The sequence below is a fragment of the Leptonychotes weddellii genome, chromosome 14 (genome assembly GCF_054177405.1).
Source record: "Leptonychotes weddellii isolate Sample4059 chromosome 14, ASM5417740v2, whole genome shotgun sequence".
NCBI classification, from domain to species: Eukaryota; Metazoa; Chordata; class Mammalia; order Carnivora; family Phocidae; genus Leptonychotes; species Leptonychotes weddellii.
The window spans coordinates 10,488,325-10,507,502 of record NC_138382.1 but is presented as its reverse complement, the minus strand read 5'-3'; the positions used below and the strand labels follow the sequence as shown (position 1 = coordinate 10,507,502).

At 45.9% G+C, this 19,178-nt stretch overlaps 1 protein-coding gene across 2 annotated transcripts in view; it reads right to left on the bottom strand.

Annotated features, from left to right (window-relative positions):
* The window catches only part of MAMDC2 (MAM domain containing 2), a 142,433-nt gene extending 124,839 nt beyond the window's left edge, over positions 1-17,594 (bottom strand). The window contains exons 1-2 of one of the 2 annotated variants that reach the window (XM_081802830.1): positions 17,118-17,594; positions 16,658-16,771 (exon numbers count right to left, since the gene is read on the bottom strand). In XM_081802830.1, coding sequence (XP_081658956.1) covers positions 16,658-16,771; positions 17,118-17,151 — 148 coding nt within the window. In that variant the 5' untranslated portion in view covers positions 17,152-17,594. The remainder of the gene's footprint in view (positions 1-16,657; positions 16,772-17,117) is intronic. The other variant, XM_081802829.1, reaches the window with a different exon arrangement.
* Positions 17,595-19,178: the final 1,584 nt, after the last annotated feature.

Below are 19,178 nucleotides of genomic sequence, written 5' to 3'. Positions count from 1 at the left end.
TTTATCCATTCATCTGTCGATGGACATCTTGGCTCTTTCCACAGTTTGGCTATTGTGGACATTGCTGCTATAAACATCGGGGTGCACGTACCCCTTCGGATCCCTACTTTTGTATCTTTGGGGTAAATACCCAGTAGTTGATTTGGCAGTTTCTTTTCAAACTGCTTCAAGAGCTCCACACTGGGTTCTGCGTCACTCGCATCATAAAAGAAAAATCTGTGATAAGGGAGGATGTTTTCCATGAGATCTGGAGTTTGATCACCATGATGGATTTCAGGGATCAGCTTGGCTTATTTTAGGGGAAGAGAAGAAGATTGAGACAAGCCTTTGAATAATCCACACACACAACCAGTAGCAGGAGGAACTAGCCAATTTTCTGAAAAACCACTCACAGATCACGGACTAGCGAAGGATTTACACTTCACACGCACATACTCACACCATCTTATTCATGTTTGGGCAGTGTCTTAGAATTTGGTTTCTAAATGTTCTCTATCTTTTCTTTGTTGCAGGAATTGCTTTCTACATTTGTCAAAAGAAGAAAATACTATCCCGTGTCTGCTAATGTATCTCCGATCCCCCAGTAGACACTCACTCAAAGCAGCAAAGAGAGAGCGGCTGCGGCACCATCACAGCGTACCAAAGCATAACTGAAAAATTCACCTTTTCTGTCTGATGCATGTGCCTAAACACATCCTTGAGGAAAAGACATCACTTCTGGGGGACGTCTCTGTGATGCTTGGTCTCATCTGGTATTTCTTTTCACTTAACAGTCCTTCATACATTTCTAAGGCAGCATCTTCACACTGACTAAGATTTGTTCATCCATCCATCAAATATTTATTGAGTGTCTTTCAGGTGGAAGACACTTCTGAACACAGGAGAATCCAAAGGGACACATGCAGGACAGCCTCCTTGTTCTCCGCAAAGTTGGCAGGTTAACAGAGTTGACAGATAATATATACACAATGAAATAAACAAGAAAAATATCAGAGAGCTAATGTGCTCTAATGCTTATTAAAATCGGCAACATGGTAGTGACCATGACGGGTCAAACTTGAGACTGGTTGCTCAAGGAAGGAGGCAACATTTCAGCTGAGGCTGGGATGACGAGAAAGAGACAGCTAGGTGAAGGTCTAGGGAAGAGGGTACCACACATCCTCACCTACTTCATTTACCAATGAATCAAGCATGTACTGAGCTGTAAATGGAGCTTGAGAGTTGGGTACCGGGTAGGGCATTATGGGCTTCACAGGGACATGGCCTTGATCTTAGCCTCATTAGCATCTCTTCCAGCTAACAAGCTATGAGCCCTCGCACGGTTCCTGGAAAAAGGGTGCCGAACTCTACCCTTCAAGTTTTGAGGACCGGGAGAACTAAATATAGTGGTGGAAGCTTTCTCTTCATTTCTACTTTATGGAAGCTGGCTTAGGAAGTGGGACACGGCATCAATGTTGTGATAATGGCACTCGGTCCCCTGAATGAATGAGGAATGGGCTAGTCTTAGGCTTGGAGGAGAGAGTCATGGAAGCCTGAGAGCCAGCATGAGAAGGAAAGAGGGGAGAGCATCATGCCAGATGAGCTGAACAGGAAGACAGAGAAGATGAGGGGAGTAGAGTTCAATAGGCCTTTACTAAATGCCTCTCATGCTGAGGCTAGGTACTGGGGACACAAAGCAATCCCCAGTCTCAAGGGAGTTTGGGAGAAATGGTTCACGTGGATGACGGCAAAGGTGAGCAGGTGAGCAGCATGCGGCAAAGACAAAGAGGTGAAGAGGCTGGTTTGGGAAAAAAGTTGGTCAAAATCATCCACATAGGAGAGTTTGGAATTCTATTCACTCCTAGAGGGCACCCAGCGGAACAGGGAGGCACTGGCTTGGGAGCACACAGACCTGGATCCAACCGATCCTCGCTCTGGCTGCGTGACCTGGGGCAGGCTGAATAACCTCGCCGCTTATCAAGGGCTGCATCTTTATTTATTTATTTATTTTTAAATTATTATGTTATGTTAATCACCATACATTACATCATTAGTTTTTGATGTAGTGTTCCATGATTCATTGTTTGCGTATAACACCTAGTGCTCCATGCAGAACGTGCCCTCTTTAATACCCATCACCAGGCTAACCCATCCTCTGAAAAACAAACTGAGGGCTGCATCTTTCCTATGGGGTTAGCCTCAGAAATCATGCAAAGTTAGAACGAGGTTTACAGATAATATGGGTGTGGTGTCTGCAACATAGTAAGCAGTGGTCATTATTCCCATACCCTGGCCGAGGTTCTGATGGATAAGTAATTTTCCATACTATATTATTACGGCTCTGCAGAAGTAAGTGACTGATCATTTCAGAGTTGAATACTGACCCTCTCAGGGTGGTGTCTGTCAGGCCCTTGCATTTTATTTATTTTATTTATTTATTTTTTTTTTAAAGATTTTATTTACTTATTTGACAGAGATAGCGAGAGAGGGAACACAAGCAGGGGGAGTGGGAGAGGGAGAAGCAGACTCCCCACTAGGGAGCCTGATGCGGGACTCGATCCCAGGACCTTGGGATCATCACCTGAGCCAAAGGCAGACGCTTAACCAACTGAGCCACCCAGGTGCCCCAGGCCCTTGCATTTTACTAGACAGATACAGCATCACAGGTCTAGGGCTGTGCTTTGACCGCTGGCTACTCATGATCCTCTTTTTATTTAGTCAAAACTCAAGACCAGAAAGCATGCCTTTATTTAGCTAAGCTAGAAAGTTTTATCAAGGGTTCAGCTATTGCCCAAAGTGCCAGGCTGCAGAGTCCAGAGAGCAGTGAAGGGGACTGAGCACTGCTCTGCTCAGCCTACGGGAAACCATTTGTCACCTCCTCTTACCTACGACGCGCTGTCCTCACCAGCTCTTATTAACCTCTGAATTCCTGGGGTCATTTACATTTTCCTGGCCAGGCCCTAGTCTCAGTGACATATGAGATAGTTATTGTTCATATATCTTATTTCTTCTAGTAGATCGGCAAGTATCAGGAGGGCAGGCACCTTTCTTAGTCCTTGCCTAGCACAGGTAGGCAAATGGCAAATGAATAAAATTAAGCTAACGGACTCCCTCTGAATAACAGGCCACAGACTCTCATTATCCTGTGGTGTATTAAAATACATGTTCACATCCCACAGAATAGACTTTGGAAAAGTTAAAACAAACTCTCTGACCCACAGTGTCTTTGCCTGTTAAGAGTCGCTTTGTCACTGGGTCGTTGTTAGAATTAAATGAGAGATGCATGTTCCTATCCCTTGGGTCAACAGACATCACCCTTTATAGAACAAAAAGACAGAGAGAGAGATGAGCTCACCATCTGCCTTTATCCCAAGGGTTTCATTGTCCTTTAGCTTGTATGGTGTCTCCTGCTTACATCTCTACCAATATGAGTCCCTAAGGTTTTTTTGCATACCCCAAGCAGGCAAATATTATATTTTTCTTTTCTTCTCCCTCTTTTTTTTTTTTTTTTGCATGAGATACTTGACTCATTTTCAAAATAAGACCAATAAGACTATAAAGAAACACAAGTTCTGTTGGAATTTGCCCAGAGAATGCAGGGCAGCCATGGGGATGCTGTAAATGGGAGACTCTCAGAGGAGTTCTCAAAGTAATCTCATTTAGAACTTGGAACCAGACAGGAATTCTGTTGTATGAGGGCCCTGTGCCATTTCTAAAGGAAAAGATTAATTTTGTATTTCCTCAAATTAGAATGTATTTGGTGGTAGGGCCCTTGTGTATGGAAGAATCTAGAAGAAATAGGGCACCTGGGTGGCTTAGTTGGTTAAGCGACTGCCTTTGGCTCAGGTCATGATCCTGGAGTCCTGGGATTAAGTCCCACAATGGGCTCCCTGCTCAGCAGGGAGTCTGCTTCTCCCTCGGGCCCTCCGCCTCTCATGCTCTCTCTATCTCATTCTCTCTCTCAATTAAATAAAAAAATCTTTTAAAAAAAAAAGAATCTAGAAGAAATAATGTCCTTATTTGGTTCTCTTAGTCATTCATATCAGAACTCAAGTAGAAAAGTTTCTCGCCTCACAGTGTAGTGAAAACAAATGAATATATAACTGCTATCTCCTTCACAGAACATAGATGGGAACCAGAAAATCTGTTACAAAAAATAGCCCTGCCACCCAGGAACTATGTGACCTGCAAGTTCCATTACTTCTGTATGCCTCGCTTTCCTTGACCCTAAAATGAGGGTGAAGATAAGGCTCAACTCACTGAGGTGTTGAGAGAATTAAATCAGTGAATATCATCAGACTTATAGAACAGTATGGGGTGGCTGGGTGGCTCAATGGGTTAAGCGTCTCTGCCTTCCACTCAGGTCATGGTCCCAGGGTCCTGGTATCAAGCCCCGTGTCCGGCCCCCTGCTCAGCAGGGTGCCTGCTTCTCCCTCTCCCTCTGCCGCTCCCCCTGCTTGTGCTCGCTCTCACTCACGTGTGCGCTCTCTCCCTCTGTCAAAGAAACAGATAAAATCTTAAAAAAAACTTATGGAGCAGTAAATAAACGAGAGAAATTACTCCATAAGAGTTAGCTATTATTATAACTACTATTATCATTTCTCTCTCAAAGATCCTTTAAGACATCATGCCAAGAGAGAGTGGGAAAAGAAAAGTAAAATAGCAGACTGGTTATTTTCTTAGTCTTTGGAGACAAATGGAGGTTAACATCCTGACTCCATCAATTACTTGCTCCATGACTTTGGGAATGTAAAAAAAAAATCTACAAACCCCACTTTCTTCATTGGGTCATTGTAAAAATTCAATGAGATTACACATGCAAGGCATTCAGCACAGTGCTTGGCATGTAATAATTGTTCAATAAATGTTATATAAAATAATTCTTATTATTCATTTTTCTACTAGATTTTTTGGCCAACATAATCACCCAGTGCTCAGTAAATACTTGCAAATACCACTTTGGTCTTTGAGGTTTTTGTTTTTGTATTTTTTTTTTTTTAACAACTCTGAAATGAGATCTAAGGATAACCATAAAATATGATCATTGATGTGTCCATTCTCAAAATATTTAAATAAAATGTGGCAGATACCATCCTCAGCTCCCGGCTGAGGATAGTACATTGATGGCAAGTTGTTCTGGAATGCACCCAGGGGGTGGTGATGGAGAGACTCAAAGGAGATTGGAACTCTGAATCCTTGCAGTTCACTCTTCAGTCCTTTTCCTTTGTCAAATGTCTCCAAGGAAAAGTTCTTAAATCATTTGAGGCTCAAATGCAACATCTTTTGTGCATGACGGTGATTCACTGCACATTTGAACAGAATGACAGTGAATACTGTCTATTTTTCCAAGACCTATTAATTTTCTAAGAATTCTTAGACTCCTAGGCTAATATTATGCTCAGCAAGAGATCCCTCATAAATGTGTCCAAACTTATTTTATGACAGGGACATAGTCACAAAATTATGAATGACTTCCTGATAACCAAAATGACAAATGAATGGAGTCAATTAAAAATATAAACCATTTACACCCTGTTCCATCTTCCAGCAATTTTTAGCATGAGCAGCTGAGTTTGTGGAGAGGGAGAGGCTTGACGGATATTCGGAGGGACAGAGAAACCTTCTTAGCAACTAAGCTGTCCACTTTCAGCTGTTACACAAATAGGTCACCTTCATCCTGTCTCAAAAGATGCTTAATAGTATACTTGACAGACAAGAGGGTCACCTGGCTCAAACTTGAACATGACATTGTTGGTAGTTATTGATATGCTCTTTAAATGGGGGGGGTACTCTAAAAGCCTGGGGTTTATGCTCTACAACTGTCAGAGCTTCCCTTTAAATTCAGCACCCTTTAAAGCATATATATATATATATATATATATATATATATATATATATATACACACATATATATATATGGCAAAGAAGTCTTAGTCCACAAGCCCAAAATTAAAAATGAATCACACTTCATGCCAATACTATGCATCTTTAGATAGATTATCTCCAACATCATTTCTCTTTTATTATACAACATTTAGTAGAGAACTGTGTGTACGTAGTTAGTTGAATTTTTATGTTGACAACAAAGATGAAAATTTGCAGAGCTAATATATAACCTAGGATATATTTGGGTTTTTTTTCCCCCAGTTATTCCTAAGTATCAAATGTGAGTTCAAAAGGGTCTGCTCTTCAGTGTTGATTCTTAAAAAAAAAAAAAAGATACTAATGTTTGACTCACATTTGTCCTCATCAGAATTTGTGGGAAAGAGAAACAGTCTTCTGGGACAACAGTGTGATTTCAGATTCAAGATTTGTAATGGAAAACCAAAGGGTTTCTGTAAAGCTTATATTTTAAAATGGACTCACGCACCATCTTAACGCACTTTAAGGGAAAATTCTCTAGTCTATTATCCATTTTTAATAAAGTCACAAATATAGAAGAAACCTGTAGAAGCTTAAAAGAAGGAATCTTCTTAAGTTATAGTTTCAGACAAGATGGTCTTAGCCATAAAATATTAGTAAGCAAAGAAGGTAGTGTCTCGAAGTTAAAGCATATTAAAGTCATCTTCATTATAAGCTTGGCCCCAAATAACACTTTGGTTCTCCTTGGCAGTGAAGCAAAAGTTTTGCAAATAAGGAATGGAAATTTTTCTAAGCACAGAGCTAAGTCCTCTATCACACTGCTATATAGAAACACTGCCATTCTGTGAAGAGAAATTGAATGAGTACGTAGCAACCTGCTTGTCTAGCAGGGCAACTGGCTTACAAAAACACATTTATCTGCATACTCTTTTGATTCTTTCCCTGTAGGAATGGATGAATCTGAAGTTTAGGAGTACTCCTTAAGATGGCCAAAGTATTTTAGGTCAAGTTATAAATTTTTCCTGATGTTCTCTGCCAAGATTATGTTGAGGACTGAGAAGAGAATCCTTAAAATGGTTCCAAAAGTAAACGTTCATCTGTTACGGAAAAAAGAAGTAAAATAGCATCTCCCTATCTCTGCTTGATGCCTGCTTGATTCCAAAGGCTCACCACCACATGGCAGGTACACGAGAGGTAATTGGGGCCTGGATCCCTGGAGCTGGAATATTGGGACATCGCCACTATTTTGCAGAGGTTTTCTACTAGCTCTAGAAAAGCACACATCTTGCAAGTCTGTCCTCCTTGGCATTGACCTCTGCAAGTACAAAGGCATCATCTCTGATAGAAGGGAGCCTAGGGCCAAGTGATGCTCAAGTCTTTGGAGCCAGGTGGGCTGGGGTCCATATTCTGACTCTCCAACTGGGCTGCCCTGGGCCTGTGACCTTAATTTCTCTGTACCTCACTCTTTCTCATCTGCAAAATGCAGTAATAACAGATAATAAGCACCCCCAGGATTGTTGTGAAGGTTAGAGATAAGGCCAACAAATGTACTTGGCAGGCACCATGAAATGTTACCTGCAGATGACAGAGCTGGGCTATGTAGGGAGCTACCATGTAAATATTCCATTAGGTTTCACTCCACGCTGCTCACCAGGAACCACTCTTATAACACAAATAGAATACATGATGCCGTTAAAATTCCCTTATACCCAAAGATTCCCCTATCGCTTATAAAAGGTTTGCTTTTGTGTTTTAATAAGTAGGTTCCAGGATGCATCATAAGTCCCACAGATTCAGCCCAAGCTCCTACATCCTCTGCATTTACAGTAGAAATAAAATTTCACACATTTTGAAGTTGACACTCAAGTGTTCTTGAGCCATTGGGTGGAGGGCTCTTGGGTCGCATGGGTCTGTGAGATTTATACATTCTTGACATTTCTGAATTGTCAAAGTTGGAATTGGGCCTAACATAGGGCTAGTAAGGATACCTCCCCCTCTCTCCAGAAATTTCTTTCTTACTTGTCCTTTCCCCTCGTTCCATAAACAAACTCAAGTCTCCTCTTCTTAAAAAACAAAGCAAACCAAAATAAAAACGAAAAACTTTCATCTTGCATTTCTTGGTAGGTCTGGTTGAACTTCCCTCTAAGAAAGGGAGAACATCCAAATTTCTTTGCTGAGATTTCTCTGCTCTTTGCATTTCCCCTTCACACTTCCACCAGGGTATTCTGGTTCTGTCCCCCTCGTTCCATGGAAACTGCACAAATTGTCGATTTCAACAGACAAGTCTGCTGCACACACCTCGGTGCTGCCCTGGGCCCTGTTGGTCACATGCTCCTTCTGAAACTCCAAACTGCTTTGGCCTCTGTGACCTGTACTTCCCTAATTCTCTTCATATGCGCTTGGTTCCTCCTGTGCCTCTTATTCCACCACCCCCACCCCCACCCCACACCCTTTGGATGCCTAATCCTCACAGTGAGCAGCCACAGCCTCCTGCTGTTAACCACTTTGTACTTTCTTCTTGGGTGATCTTATCCCTGTTCAAGATTTCAACCACTGTCATCTCCCTTCCAATTCTGGCATCAACGACCTTCACCTGGATGTTTCCCACACAACTCAGAATGGAACACATCTTCTAACCTACCATGATGCTGCTCTTGAAATCCCTCAACTGTAGGCACCGCCAAACACCTGCCCAACTCAAAACCAGAGAGTCACTCTCCCTCTGACTCATCATTCCCACTCCATCAATCATCAGGTCCTGCCAACTGAGTCTCCTTTTTGGTGTTTTATTTACTCCCTTTCACTCCTACTACCCCTGTCCCACTTCAAGCCCTCATTATCTCTCAGACGGACCGCTGGACTGTCCCCTAACTGGCCTCCCCATTGCCAGTCTTATCCCCCTCAAATCGACCCTCCTCGCAGCTACTAGACTGGATAGCAGGCCACATCAGTACTCTCAGTCTACAGGAAAATCAACAGGCAGGTCCAGCAGACCAGTAACAAAGTCACACAAATGGTTCCTCCAGAAGGGTCTTGCCTACACTTTGTATCTCTTTATTCTTGCCTGAACATAGCTCTCTAGACTTCCTATTGATTTGGAAAGCCAATACCTTTCCAATAAACTCCTTTTCTGCTTAAATAGCCAACCTATGCTGTTTACAGTGAAGATCCTTGATGAGTGTACAATTCTGTTTGCTCTCTACCATAATTATAGATTTGTGTCTCCTCCTATCAGTCTATGGCTGCCAAGGGCAGTGACCATGACCATGTGTGTATTCCCAGTCCTCTATGTACTCCAACTAATAATATAATGCCTGATGGATAGTAGGTATTCAAATGCGCTTTGGTAGAATGAATATTCTTAGATGCTTTTTCTGTAAAACATATGATTCATTTGTGATACTATGAAGTTATAGTACATTTTGTTTTATTATCTTATTCTTAGCCTCAGAATCCCCCAAAACACAAATAACTTTCTCGCAAAGTAGAGAAGGCGAGTATTCTGACAGATCTCACTGAATCAATCACAAGCCCAATCCTTTGGTTTTCTCATTAACCACATCCATAAGCAAGGGCCTCTTCTAAGAGCAGACAAATATCTCTACCTGCTTTTTTTTTTTTTAAGATTTTTAAATTTATTTATTTGAGAGAGAGAGAGAGAGAGAGCGCACATGAGAGGGGGGAGGGTCAGAGGGAGAAGCAGACTCCCCGCCGAGCAGGGAGCCCAATGCGGGACTCGATCCCTGGACTCCAGGATCATGACCTGAGCTGAAGGCAGTCTCTGTCTACCTGCTTTTATCCATCAGGATGGCTACTGTTGGTGTCTTACACTTGAGTTACTTGGAAAAAAACAGCTCCCAAAAGCTAGCTCAAAGTCTGATAATCTTTTGCTAAAAATACTTTGCAGACCAAGCAGCGTCACTCTCAAGGTTGCATTGTGATTGTTTGTGATGGCAGAGGATCAAGAGACTTAGGTAGCCCTGATGAGCCAATAACCCAAGAGCTATTTGTTCCTTGGTAAGTCCGAGATGGAACAGACCACCTGTGGGTCAGGCAAGATGAGACACTGCTTCCCTGTTATACTGGGAAATGACAACATTAGCTTCCAAAAGTCCTTGAAGTCCTACAGCAGGAAGGATTATTTAACACAACCTCTTTTACTACAGGGGAAAATATCAAGGGTTCTCTCCCTCTCTCTCTTTTTTCCCTTTCAATCTCAACAAGGGCTTTCCAGATTGATTAAATTCCAAGTCTTTGCTGATACCACATGCTGTTTGTCGGGTTTTGTGGGGGAGGATGTGATCCCTGTTCTCAAAGATGTAACACTCTGGCCAAGTGAAGGGGTGGGGACAAGGAGGTGCTAACCAGGAGACACATGGTGGGAGTGAAGAGGGCCAGGTGAAGAGAGGTGTTCATCTACTGGAGAAACTCAGGGAATGCTTCAAGAAAGAGCTGGGCCTTAAGGCATGGGTAGGGGTAGGATTTCAATAGGCCAGGATGGAGCAGGGGAATAAAAAGCAGAATACAGACGTAGAGAACAGTGTAAATACAGCAAAAGGCAAGAAAGTAAAGGGCGTGATGATGAACAGCACATTGGGGATTCGTGGGAGGGAAGAGCAGATTTATAATTTGGGGCAAATCATGAGAGGTCTTGAGTGCCACACCAAGCAGTCTGTACTTTCTCGTGGGCAACTCATTATCACAGGATTCTTAACAAGAGGGCCCTTCTTTCTCACATCTGGAGGGGGTGGGCAGTTGGCAGTCATCCCAATGCACTGTCCTCAACCCTGACCACACATGAGACTCACCTCAGGAGTTTGCTCATTTGTTAGTGTTCATTTACTTATTCACAGTGCCAACTCTGGCCCTATTTCTGGCCAAAGAAATCAGACAATTTTTAAAGAAATTTTCAGGTGATTTGAACATCCAGTCAAGGTTGAGAACCACTAGCCTAATACATAGGTAGAAGAATTTCTCTATAAATTCTTGGTTTTTGTTGGGAATGCTTTGCTGACATAAGTAAGATATTAGGTTTAACTAGGTATGGCCTAACGGATACAACAGAAATTTCTGATATATTGTGCAAGTTCCTTGCTTTTAAATAACTTCCTCATTTATCACTAGCCAGATGTTCATCTGCGTTAAGCACCACCTTCTTCCTGTAGATATTTCATATACATATATATATCATTGGTAATTATGGATATGTTCATATATGTGATATGATATACAGATCTACATGAAAAAAGATATATATGATATATACAGATATATATAGAGATATATATTTGATACATACAGATATGATATAAAATTTTATATATATGTATACATATATATATAAAATCAGCAGATGTGAAAATTAGGGTTGACCAACCAAGATGCCAAGACATGTATCATTTATATTGACATAATGGGGTTTCACTTAAATCCTTAAAACTCAAATATTATTTAATAAGAGGTAGAAGTAGGTCTACTGCTGGGGTGACCTAGCAAGGAGGTTCTGCTATTTTAGGAACCAGAATTTTTTATAAATACTATATCACAAGATGCAAGTCACAAAACATGCTAACCGTATGCCAGGGGATTTGAAGGTGGCAATGAAAGCAGAAAGTCCTATAACAAGGAATTATTTTTTTCTTCCAGCATATGGTGACCACAGCTGACTTGTACAATTATGAGAAGGGAAGCATCCTAAAAATCCTTAGTTGCCTTGTGAAGGATGAGGGCAGGAGCTGGGTAGCCACTTCCCATTGGGTGACCCTACTTTGAGTAAGGAAAAACCCAGATGGGGTATTGGCCTTGATAGGAAGGGGGTTGGCTAGACAGAGCCTATGTCCAAGGAAGTCAGTCAAGGGAGGGAAAAGCAGGCAGATATAACCAGTCCATGGAGGTTAAACCCCAAATGGAGGGGCCAGGTAAGAGAACCCAAGAACCCAAGCTGATTGACAGTGAGGCCAAGGGGTAGGGCCCTGCCCAAGAGCTTAGGGGATGAGAGATCCACTTGGCTAGGGGTCTCCTAAAGACTTTATGCCATCAGTCTGACAGATAATTACCTTTGAAGGGGCAGAATGAACCAGGAGCACACATGAAAATGCATAAGGACTTTTGAATCATCCAATACTAGATTTATTCATACAGCAAACTCATCCATTCAACAAAGATTTACTGAGCATCTACTATGTGCCAGGCCCTTTTCTATATGCTGAAGATTACAGGCAGGTAGGATATCTACACATCTGAAAGAGTGAATCAATACGCAGTATGGCATAAAATGTAGCAGTCTGTGGGTTTGGTAGGCCCAAAGCACTATACCTTTGGAACTCATGTTCTTCCGTATGTATGAAATATAATTAATTCTCTGATGAAGACTTTCCAACATCTTATGATTAATACACCAAAGCTTCAGGACCTGAGGTTGCCCTGGACGACTTCCAAAGCCCAGTTCTAGGACCTAGGATCCCAGGCAGGGCCAGGGCAGTACCAAACTGGGCTCAGGCCCCCGGGAGTGGTGTGAGATACTGCAGGAGTATCTTGAGCCATTTGCTGGGGTTGAGTGTCTCTCCAGGAGACATCCAAGGAACACCCCAGACTCACGCTGCTCTCCAGTCTCTACACAACACGGGGGTGTGTTTCTCCTTAGAGAGCCCTGGGAGACCAACCTGCAGAGGCCCATGGGGGTGGGAACCATCTGATGAACTTGTGATGTCAGGGTGGGATGCTGAGGTGATCCCCCAGAGTCCGAAAAGGAGCTATAACTCACAAGAAGGGAAGACTGTTTCCCCTCTTCCAGGAAGGCCACTTGGGATCCCAGCCAGACTTTTGGCTCTAGCTGAAATACCAGTTTAATGACAGAGCACAGAACCAAAACTCAGGTGTGGCCAAGTAACCGAAAGTGTCTTTAAGATAGAAGGAACGGGTTTGGATTAAAAAAGGGGGTGTCAGAAAGACATAGGCATGTGATTTCAGCACACTCCACTGCATCCCCCACTTCACCCCCTCGTTGTGCCAAACCTCATAGCCAGCCTTCCTGCCTCAGATAGCATCACTCCCTCCGAGGTACAAATACCATCCGGACTCTTCGTATTAGGCAATTTCTCAAACCCCAGCCCCCACCGTTGTACAAAAACCGCATTCCCTACAACAAGTGCTGTGAATTTCCTTGTTTCATTCCCAACCACTGGACACATTTCTGTATTTACCTTCCTCTTCCAGGGGGCTTTAGTGTGCCAAGCTTCCAATCAAGGAGCAGTACCTACACTGAGTTTTTACCTCTCCCTTCCTCAGTTCCTCCGGCTTCCTTATAGAGTCAGGTTAAAGGTGCTAAGTCAAGGTGTCCAAAACTTAGAGTACAGCCAAAATTCACCCGATGACTCGTCTGATTATGACTCTTCCAATGTAAGGCCAACTTAATGGGCTCCAAGAATCCTCAGCCCAAGGGCTTCTGCCCCCACATCTGGCATTGGGGAAAATGGAACCAACAGTCACGATTTCACCTGAGGACCACTGTCCAAAGAGCTTCCCATAGCCTCTGAACTGTGAAGGAATAAACAAGGTTTTTTTTTTTTTTTTGAGGATGAATGAAGGAATAAAGAAGATTTTTATAGGATTCAATGGATCTCTTGTTTCCTGGATTTAATTCAAACCTAAAATTTAGAAGCGAATTCAAATTTGAGTCTAACATAATCTCACTTCCCCTGACAAAGTAGAGGAGATAAAAATATGCAGTCCGTCCACTGTTAGCAAATCTAGGAAGCAGAAGATGCTGGGTTGCTGCACCCAGTCATCTGCACAGGTGGCCCTGTTTTTGGGGGTACCCTCCATTGTGGTACACAACCAAACACCACCAGTGAAACTCAGCCACCTGTGGCCAGCAGAGGTCAAGCGTATTTCAAGATGGCTATGAACTAGAGACACCGGAATTGCAATCGGAGATTCTTAGAGACCTAATACTCTAAATAAACCAAGGAAGTGGGCCTCAAATACAATTTGGGGCATCTGAGGAGACATTTCAAGAAGGGTACTTATGTAACTACCCCCAGATTTGATTTTTCCTGTGATGCAATTCTTTTTTTTTTTTTTTAAAGATTTTATTTATTTATTTGAGAGAGAGAATGAGAGACAGAGAGCACGAGAGGGAAGCGGGTCAGAGGGAGAAGCAGACCACCCGCGGAGCAGGGAGCCCGATGTGGGACTCGATCCCGGGACTCCAGGATCATGACCTGAACCGAAGGCAGTCGCTTAACCAACTGAGCCACCCAGGTGCCCTCCTGTGATGCAATTCTAACTTGCAGATTTGTCTCCCTACTTAAGTCCCCGCACTACTATAGCATTGTTCTCTCCACGGCGTGTTAACCTAATAACCAAGGACATATAGAAAGTGCCATTTGTATTCCAAATACTTGTGGGCAAAAGGCTCTGAAACCTACAACTTTCTATGGTGGATTAGACACACAGAGGTGGATGGAACCAGTTTCAGAAGGTTTCTGCAGCAAGATGAAGGAAATTTGTAGAGAGGCTTGGGAACAACTGGCCAAACTGCCTGCCGCCTGTGACGATTTTATCATCTTTTAATTTAGCAACCTAGAAATGGGTTTATAACGGAAATTCTTTGTGTTGGCCTCTCAGCACGCAACCATAGCAACTGGAACACACCTCACTGCCCCTCTGGAGTGCACTTGGTTATGTCCAAGTTCTGGCCTTTGAAAAACACTGTACTGGAGGGACGGAGACCTACACTGCCTTTTCTGCTGGGAGTGCTCAGAGGAGAATGAATTAACTTTGCCCAGCCAAGCCAGTAGTCCTGATCCCAAGCCAGAAAGCAGTGGCCGTTAGAAGTTAGAAAGCAAGCAAAAAGGAAAGCAACAGTGCTCCCATTATAATATTAAGCCATAATCACCTTTTCCTATAATCATCTTCCTGTTTTCCCAGAAGGGGCACTTGTTAACTGCCACTCTGGGGCAGAGGGCAGCCCAGCACTTCCTGTGGCTCTGGAAGGTGGAGCTCAGCAGGCTGTGGCATGTCCCCTGACCCCAGAGCAGGCTGAGAGCGGCCACCATGCTGGCGGTGGGGGCTCAGAGACTGAGGCTTCTGGATTAAGGGGTGATGTTGATTTCCTTTCCTTGGGGCCAGGACCAGGGTGAGGCAGGAGAGCTGTTTAGGGAACAAGATTTAAGGAGGTTTTCACTCTCAGGGTCATGCAAGTGGCTCTTTCTTCCCAGTCCCAGCCCTGCTCAGGGGCCCTAGCACTGGGGGATGTGTGTGTGAGTGTGTGCATGCATGTGTGTGTGTGTGTGACTATGCACTGTGGTCAGTGGTTCTCAAAGCATGGTCCCCAGACCAGCAGCAACACCTGGGAACTGGTTTGAAATGCACATTCTCAGGCCTCATCCCAGACCCACTGAATGTGAAACTCAGGCTGTGGGGCCCAGCAATCTATGTCTTTAACGCGCACACCAGGTAACTCCCAAGCGGCTTGAGTCCCGTGGTCCGTGGCAGGTGGTCTCTCAAAATGCTTCACCCACAGCGGGAGCAGGGAAAGGGTGGGCTGGCGAGATGACAGGCAACTTGCTAAGGCCATCAGCAGGGTAGGGATCCCTCAGATTATAAATCAGGAACTGCTTTTCCCCCAGCTATCCCCAAGTAAACTGTAGTAGTCAAGACCTGGCAACTGTTGGCAATAAATAAAGATTGCTACTGAGCTCATCCCTGACCGTGGCTTCCCCTTAGCCAGGCAGCTCAGAGCCAGCTGCTGAGTGCGACTGTGTCAGGGGCCAGCCATTTGAACATTCTGAGACTTCGATGCCCTCCTTTGCAAATGGGGCTAACATAACCCACGTGTGAGGGGCGTGTGAGGGGCAGAGAAGCTAATGCATATGCAGCCCAATAGAGCCGGGGTTCTGGGCTCCACCCTCTTCCAGGGAGCCAGCTGGGATGCCTTGGGGACTGAGGACAGCTCGGAGGGGAAGGAGGTTAGCCGAGCTCCCTGATACTACAGCATTTTTAAAAGGAGGCTATTCCCCAGCCCAAATGGCCTGGGGCGCCAAGCTTCTAAAAACACAGAGTGGAAGAAAGGAAAGGAGAAGGGGCCCCCTGGGGCCTGCAATTGGGCACTGAGAACTGCTTGTTTTTTTTTTTTTTAACATATAATGAAGGGTAAGAAGAAACATCTGAAGACCCACATTTAAACTGTCACCAGAGCCCCAACAGTATGTAGTGGTGAGACAGTGACCAACGCCCGCCCGCCCAGCAACCTCAGGCACAGTCATGGACTTGGTCTCCTTTTTGCCAAGTGCTGGCTGACAGACGGAATCGCAGTATGAGGATGAAGTCACACAACGACACACTGAGGCACAACATAAACATGAGCGCTTAGCACTCAGGTCTCTTGGCGGAATGAGGGAACCTTTTCTGCAGTGCGGGGAGAGAACGAGCTCCACTGCGACCTTCCCGGCTCCTAAAGGTGTCTACGGAGGACCAGAGGGGCTGAGGACGCGCAGAGGGCACGCAGCTGCGGGGTGACCATCATTAGCGGCGCCCCCTTTCTCCCTGCCGTTAGGATGTGCTGGGGCAGAGGCAGAAAATCTCAGAGCTTCGCTCCCCGCCCCCCCCAGCAGGCCAGGTAAACAAAGGACACCCCCGCCCCCACGTCTTCCTGGGCCCTGCGTGCAGCACAGCCGAGGGTTGGAAGGAGGATCCGTGACTCACACTTTTCCTCCCGAGGGGATTTAACTCCAAGATAACATTGCCCTTGAGAAAAGGCCAACCAGCAAGGAGGAAAGTTCACCTCGGGGCCTGTGCTCTGGAGCCCCCTTACCTTCCTCGTTTAAAATCCAGGGCAGGAACGCGAACACCGAGTCAAAGCCACAGGTGTTTTCCTCAAAGGCGCAGGACCCGGCGGGCAGGTCCAGGGCGCCCGCAAGCTGCAGGGCTGTGAGCACAAAACGAATTTCAGCTCGGACTAGGGCTGGGAGCGTCTGCACCAACTCGGGGCGCCCCGGGGGGACCAGGTGAAAGTGAGGGGCATGCACGCGGGAGGGGCGGAAGAGGGGTGCACTACTATCCCCTCCCCCGCCCCCGGCGCTTCCAAGGCACAGCCCTTCGTCCACCCCGCCCCCCATCGCCACCCCAGGCTCGGGACGGGGGGTATGGCTGTCGAAAAGGATCCGGAGGCGCCCTCGGATGGCCCGGTCCAGGACAGCGAGCCCGGCCACCGGGGCTGCGGGAATGGGTCACGAGGGCGCCCCCCGAGGGTCCCCCTGGGTCTTTGCACTTACCTTGCATTGCCAGGAAGACGCCCCTTAGCAGCATGGTCGCGCTTCGGGGAGGAAGGACGACCGGAAAGGGGTGCAAGCCGCCAGCCCGCTGGGACCCGCTGCTCCGGTGAACCCGCGCGGGGGCGCCGGGGGCCCGGGGAGGGAGAAGTCGAGAGGCTCAGCGTGCGCTTGGAGCTGCCCAACTTTGCGGAGCGGCTCGGGAAGCCGAGCGGAAACTTGAGGGTGCTTGACTGGTGCACGCTGCTCGGTCAGCCGCGGGTCAGATCGCGTCCCGAGTGAAGCCGGCCTGGCGCACAGCTGGTCCCGGGCGAGGATTGGGGCTGGGCGGGAAGGAGACAATTGCACACTTTTGAAAAACCAGCTAGGACTGGCCGAGAGAGGAGAGGTGGGGATGCAGCGCCTCGGCTCAGGATTTTAAAGCTTGGGACCAGACCCCTTGCAGACACTTGGAGGGGGCAGGCCTTCGAGCAGCCCCTCCGATGGGCCGGGACTGGAGGCGCCCCGCCCCGCCCATCCGCGGTGGGAACCAGCTTATTTCTGGGGACAGCTTCCCCGCATCTGGCACACCAGTACAGCAGGGCTGGCCCTAATTTTAACTTCTTCTCCCCAGAATGGAAAAGAGTGGAATCCTCCTAGGAAAACCTAGAAGAGAACTTGGAAACTGTTTGGTGACATGAGCTTTATATCTCAGGAGTCGTGCGTTCGTGACCCAGTAATGCTAAGCCTAGAATACCACCCCCATTTTTGTAGCAGTGGAATGTCTGGCATGCCTGGTGCTCAGCATTCCCTCTGTCCGGTAAAAGGGGGGCATTCCTCCTCTCCAAAGAGCCATGATAAATTAGTAGTTTTCTAAATTAGCATGTGGGGGGGGTGATGCCAGGGAGGGGGTTACTGTGAGTGCTTTGAACACTAAGTGGGTCTCTAAAAATATTCTCTTCCAAGTAAGGACGTGGTCGGGATTTTTCTTCTTCTTCCTAATGGTCTTTACAATTTTGTGCAGGCAATTTTGTGCCTAGGGCAGTGGTTCTCAAACTTGAGGGTGCTTCAGAACCCCCTGGAGGGCCCCACCATCAGAGTTCCAGATCTGGTAGAAGTGGGTTGGGGCCCAGAAATTCTGCACATTCTTATCAGGTTTCCAGATGCTGATGCTGATGCTGATGCTGATGCTACTAGTCTGTGACCACACTTGGAGGAGCCCTGGCCTAGCGAACTCCTGTTCAACCATCAAAGCCCTGTTCACATGCCTTCACCTGGTTTCTAGCCTCTCTTGGCTTTCCTTGGCCTTCATTGGCAGCTCCTTCTCCATATCCTGTGCTGTTTTGTGTGTGTGTGTGTGTGTGTGTGTGTGTGTGTGTGTGTGTCTGACCCGTGAACACTGGAGTGCCTCCAAGCTCTGTCCTTTTAGCCACCCCCCCCCCGGAATTTCATCCAGTTTCATAGTTTGGAACACCAACTATATAGCCTGATGACTCCAAATTTATCTTTCTAGCCCAGACTGCTCACTGACTCCAGACTCTTCTCCCTCACGGCCACCTCAACATTTTCATGTGGATGTTTAACAGCTACCTCACACTTCACAGGTCCCAACATGAACACTTCTGAGTCCTTCTCGAGCCTGCCTCCTCTTACGTCTTTATCTCAGTTAAAGGAACCTTTCTCCCCCACTTGCTCAGGACAAAACACTTTGAGTTATCCTTGAGTCTTCTCTTTGTCTCAAGACATTACCAAATTCTGTCCATTCAGGATTCCAAACACAGCAGATGCTGAGCATGCTCCATGCCCACAGTGACTGCCATGATGTAAATGGCCATAGTTGGCCGGGGAGGCTGCCCGAGCCTCCTCGGGGCAGTGTCCCTGCCTCTCCTGCCTATACTCCATTCCTAACACAGCCGTCAGGGGCATCCTTTTAACACAGAAATCGGGCCATGTGGCCTGTCAGTCCTTGGCTCCAGACTTGCAACAGCTTCCCAAATCAGCAAATCAAAAGCCAATCTTCAGGGGCGCCTGGGTGGCTCAGTCAGTTAAGTGTCTGACTCTTGATTTTGGCTCAGGTCATGATCT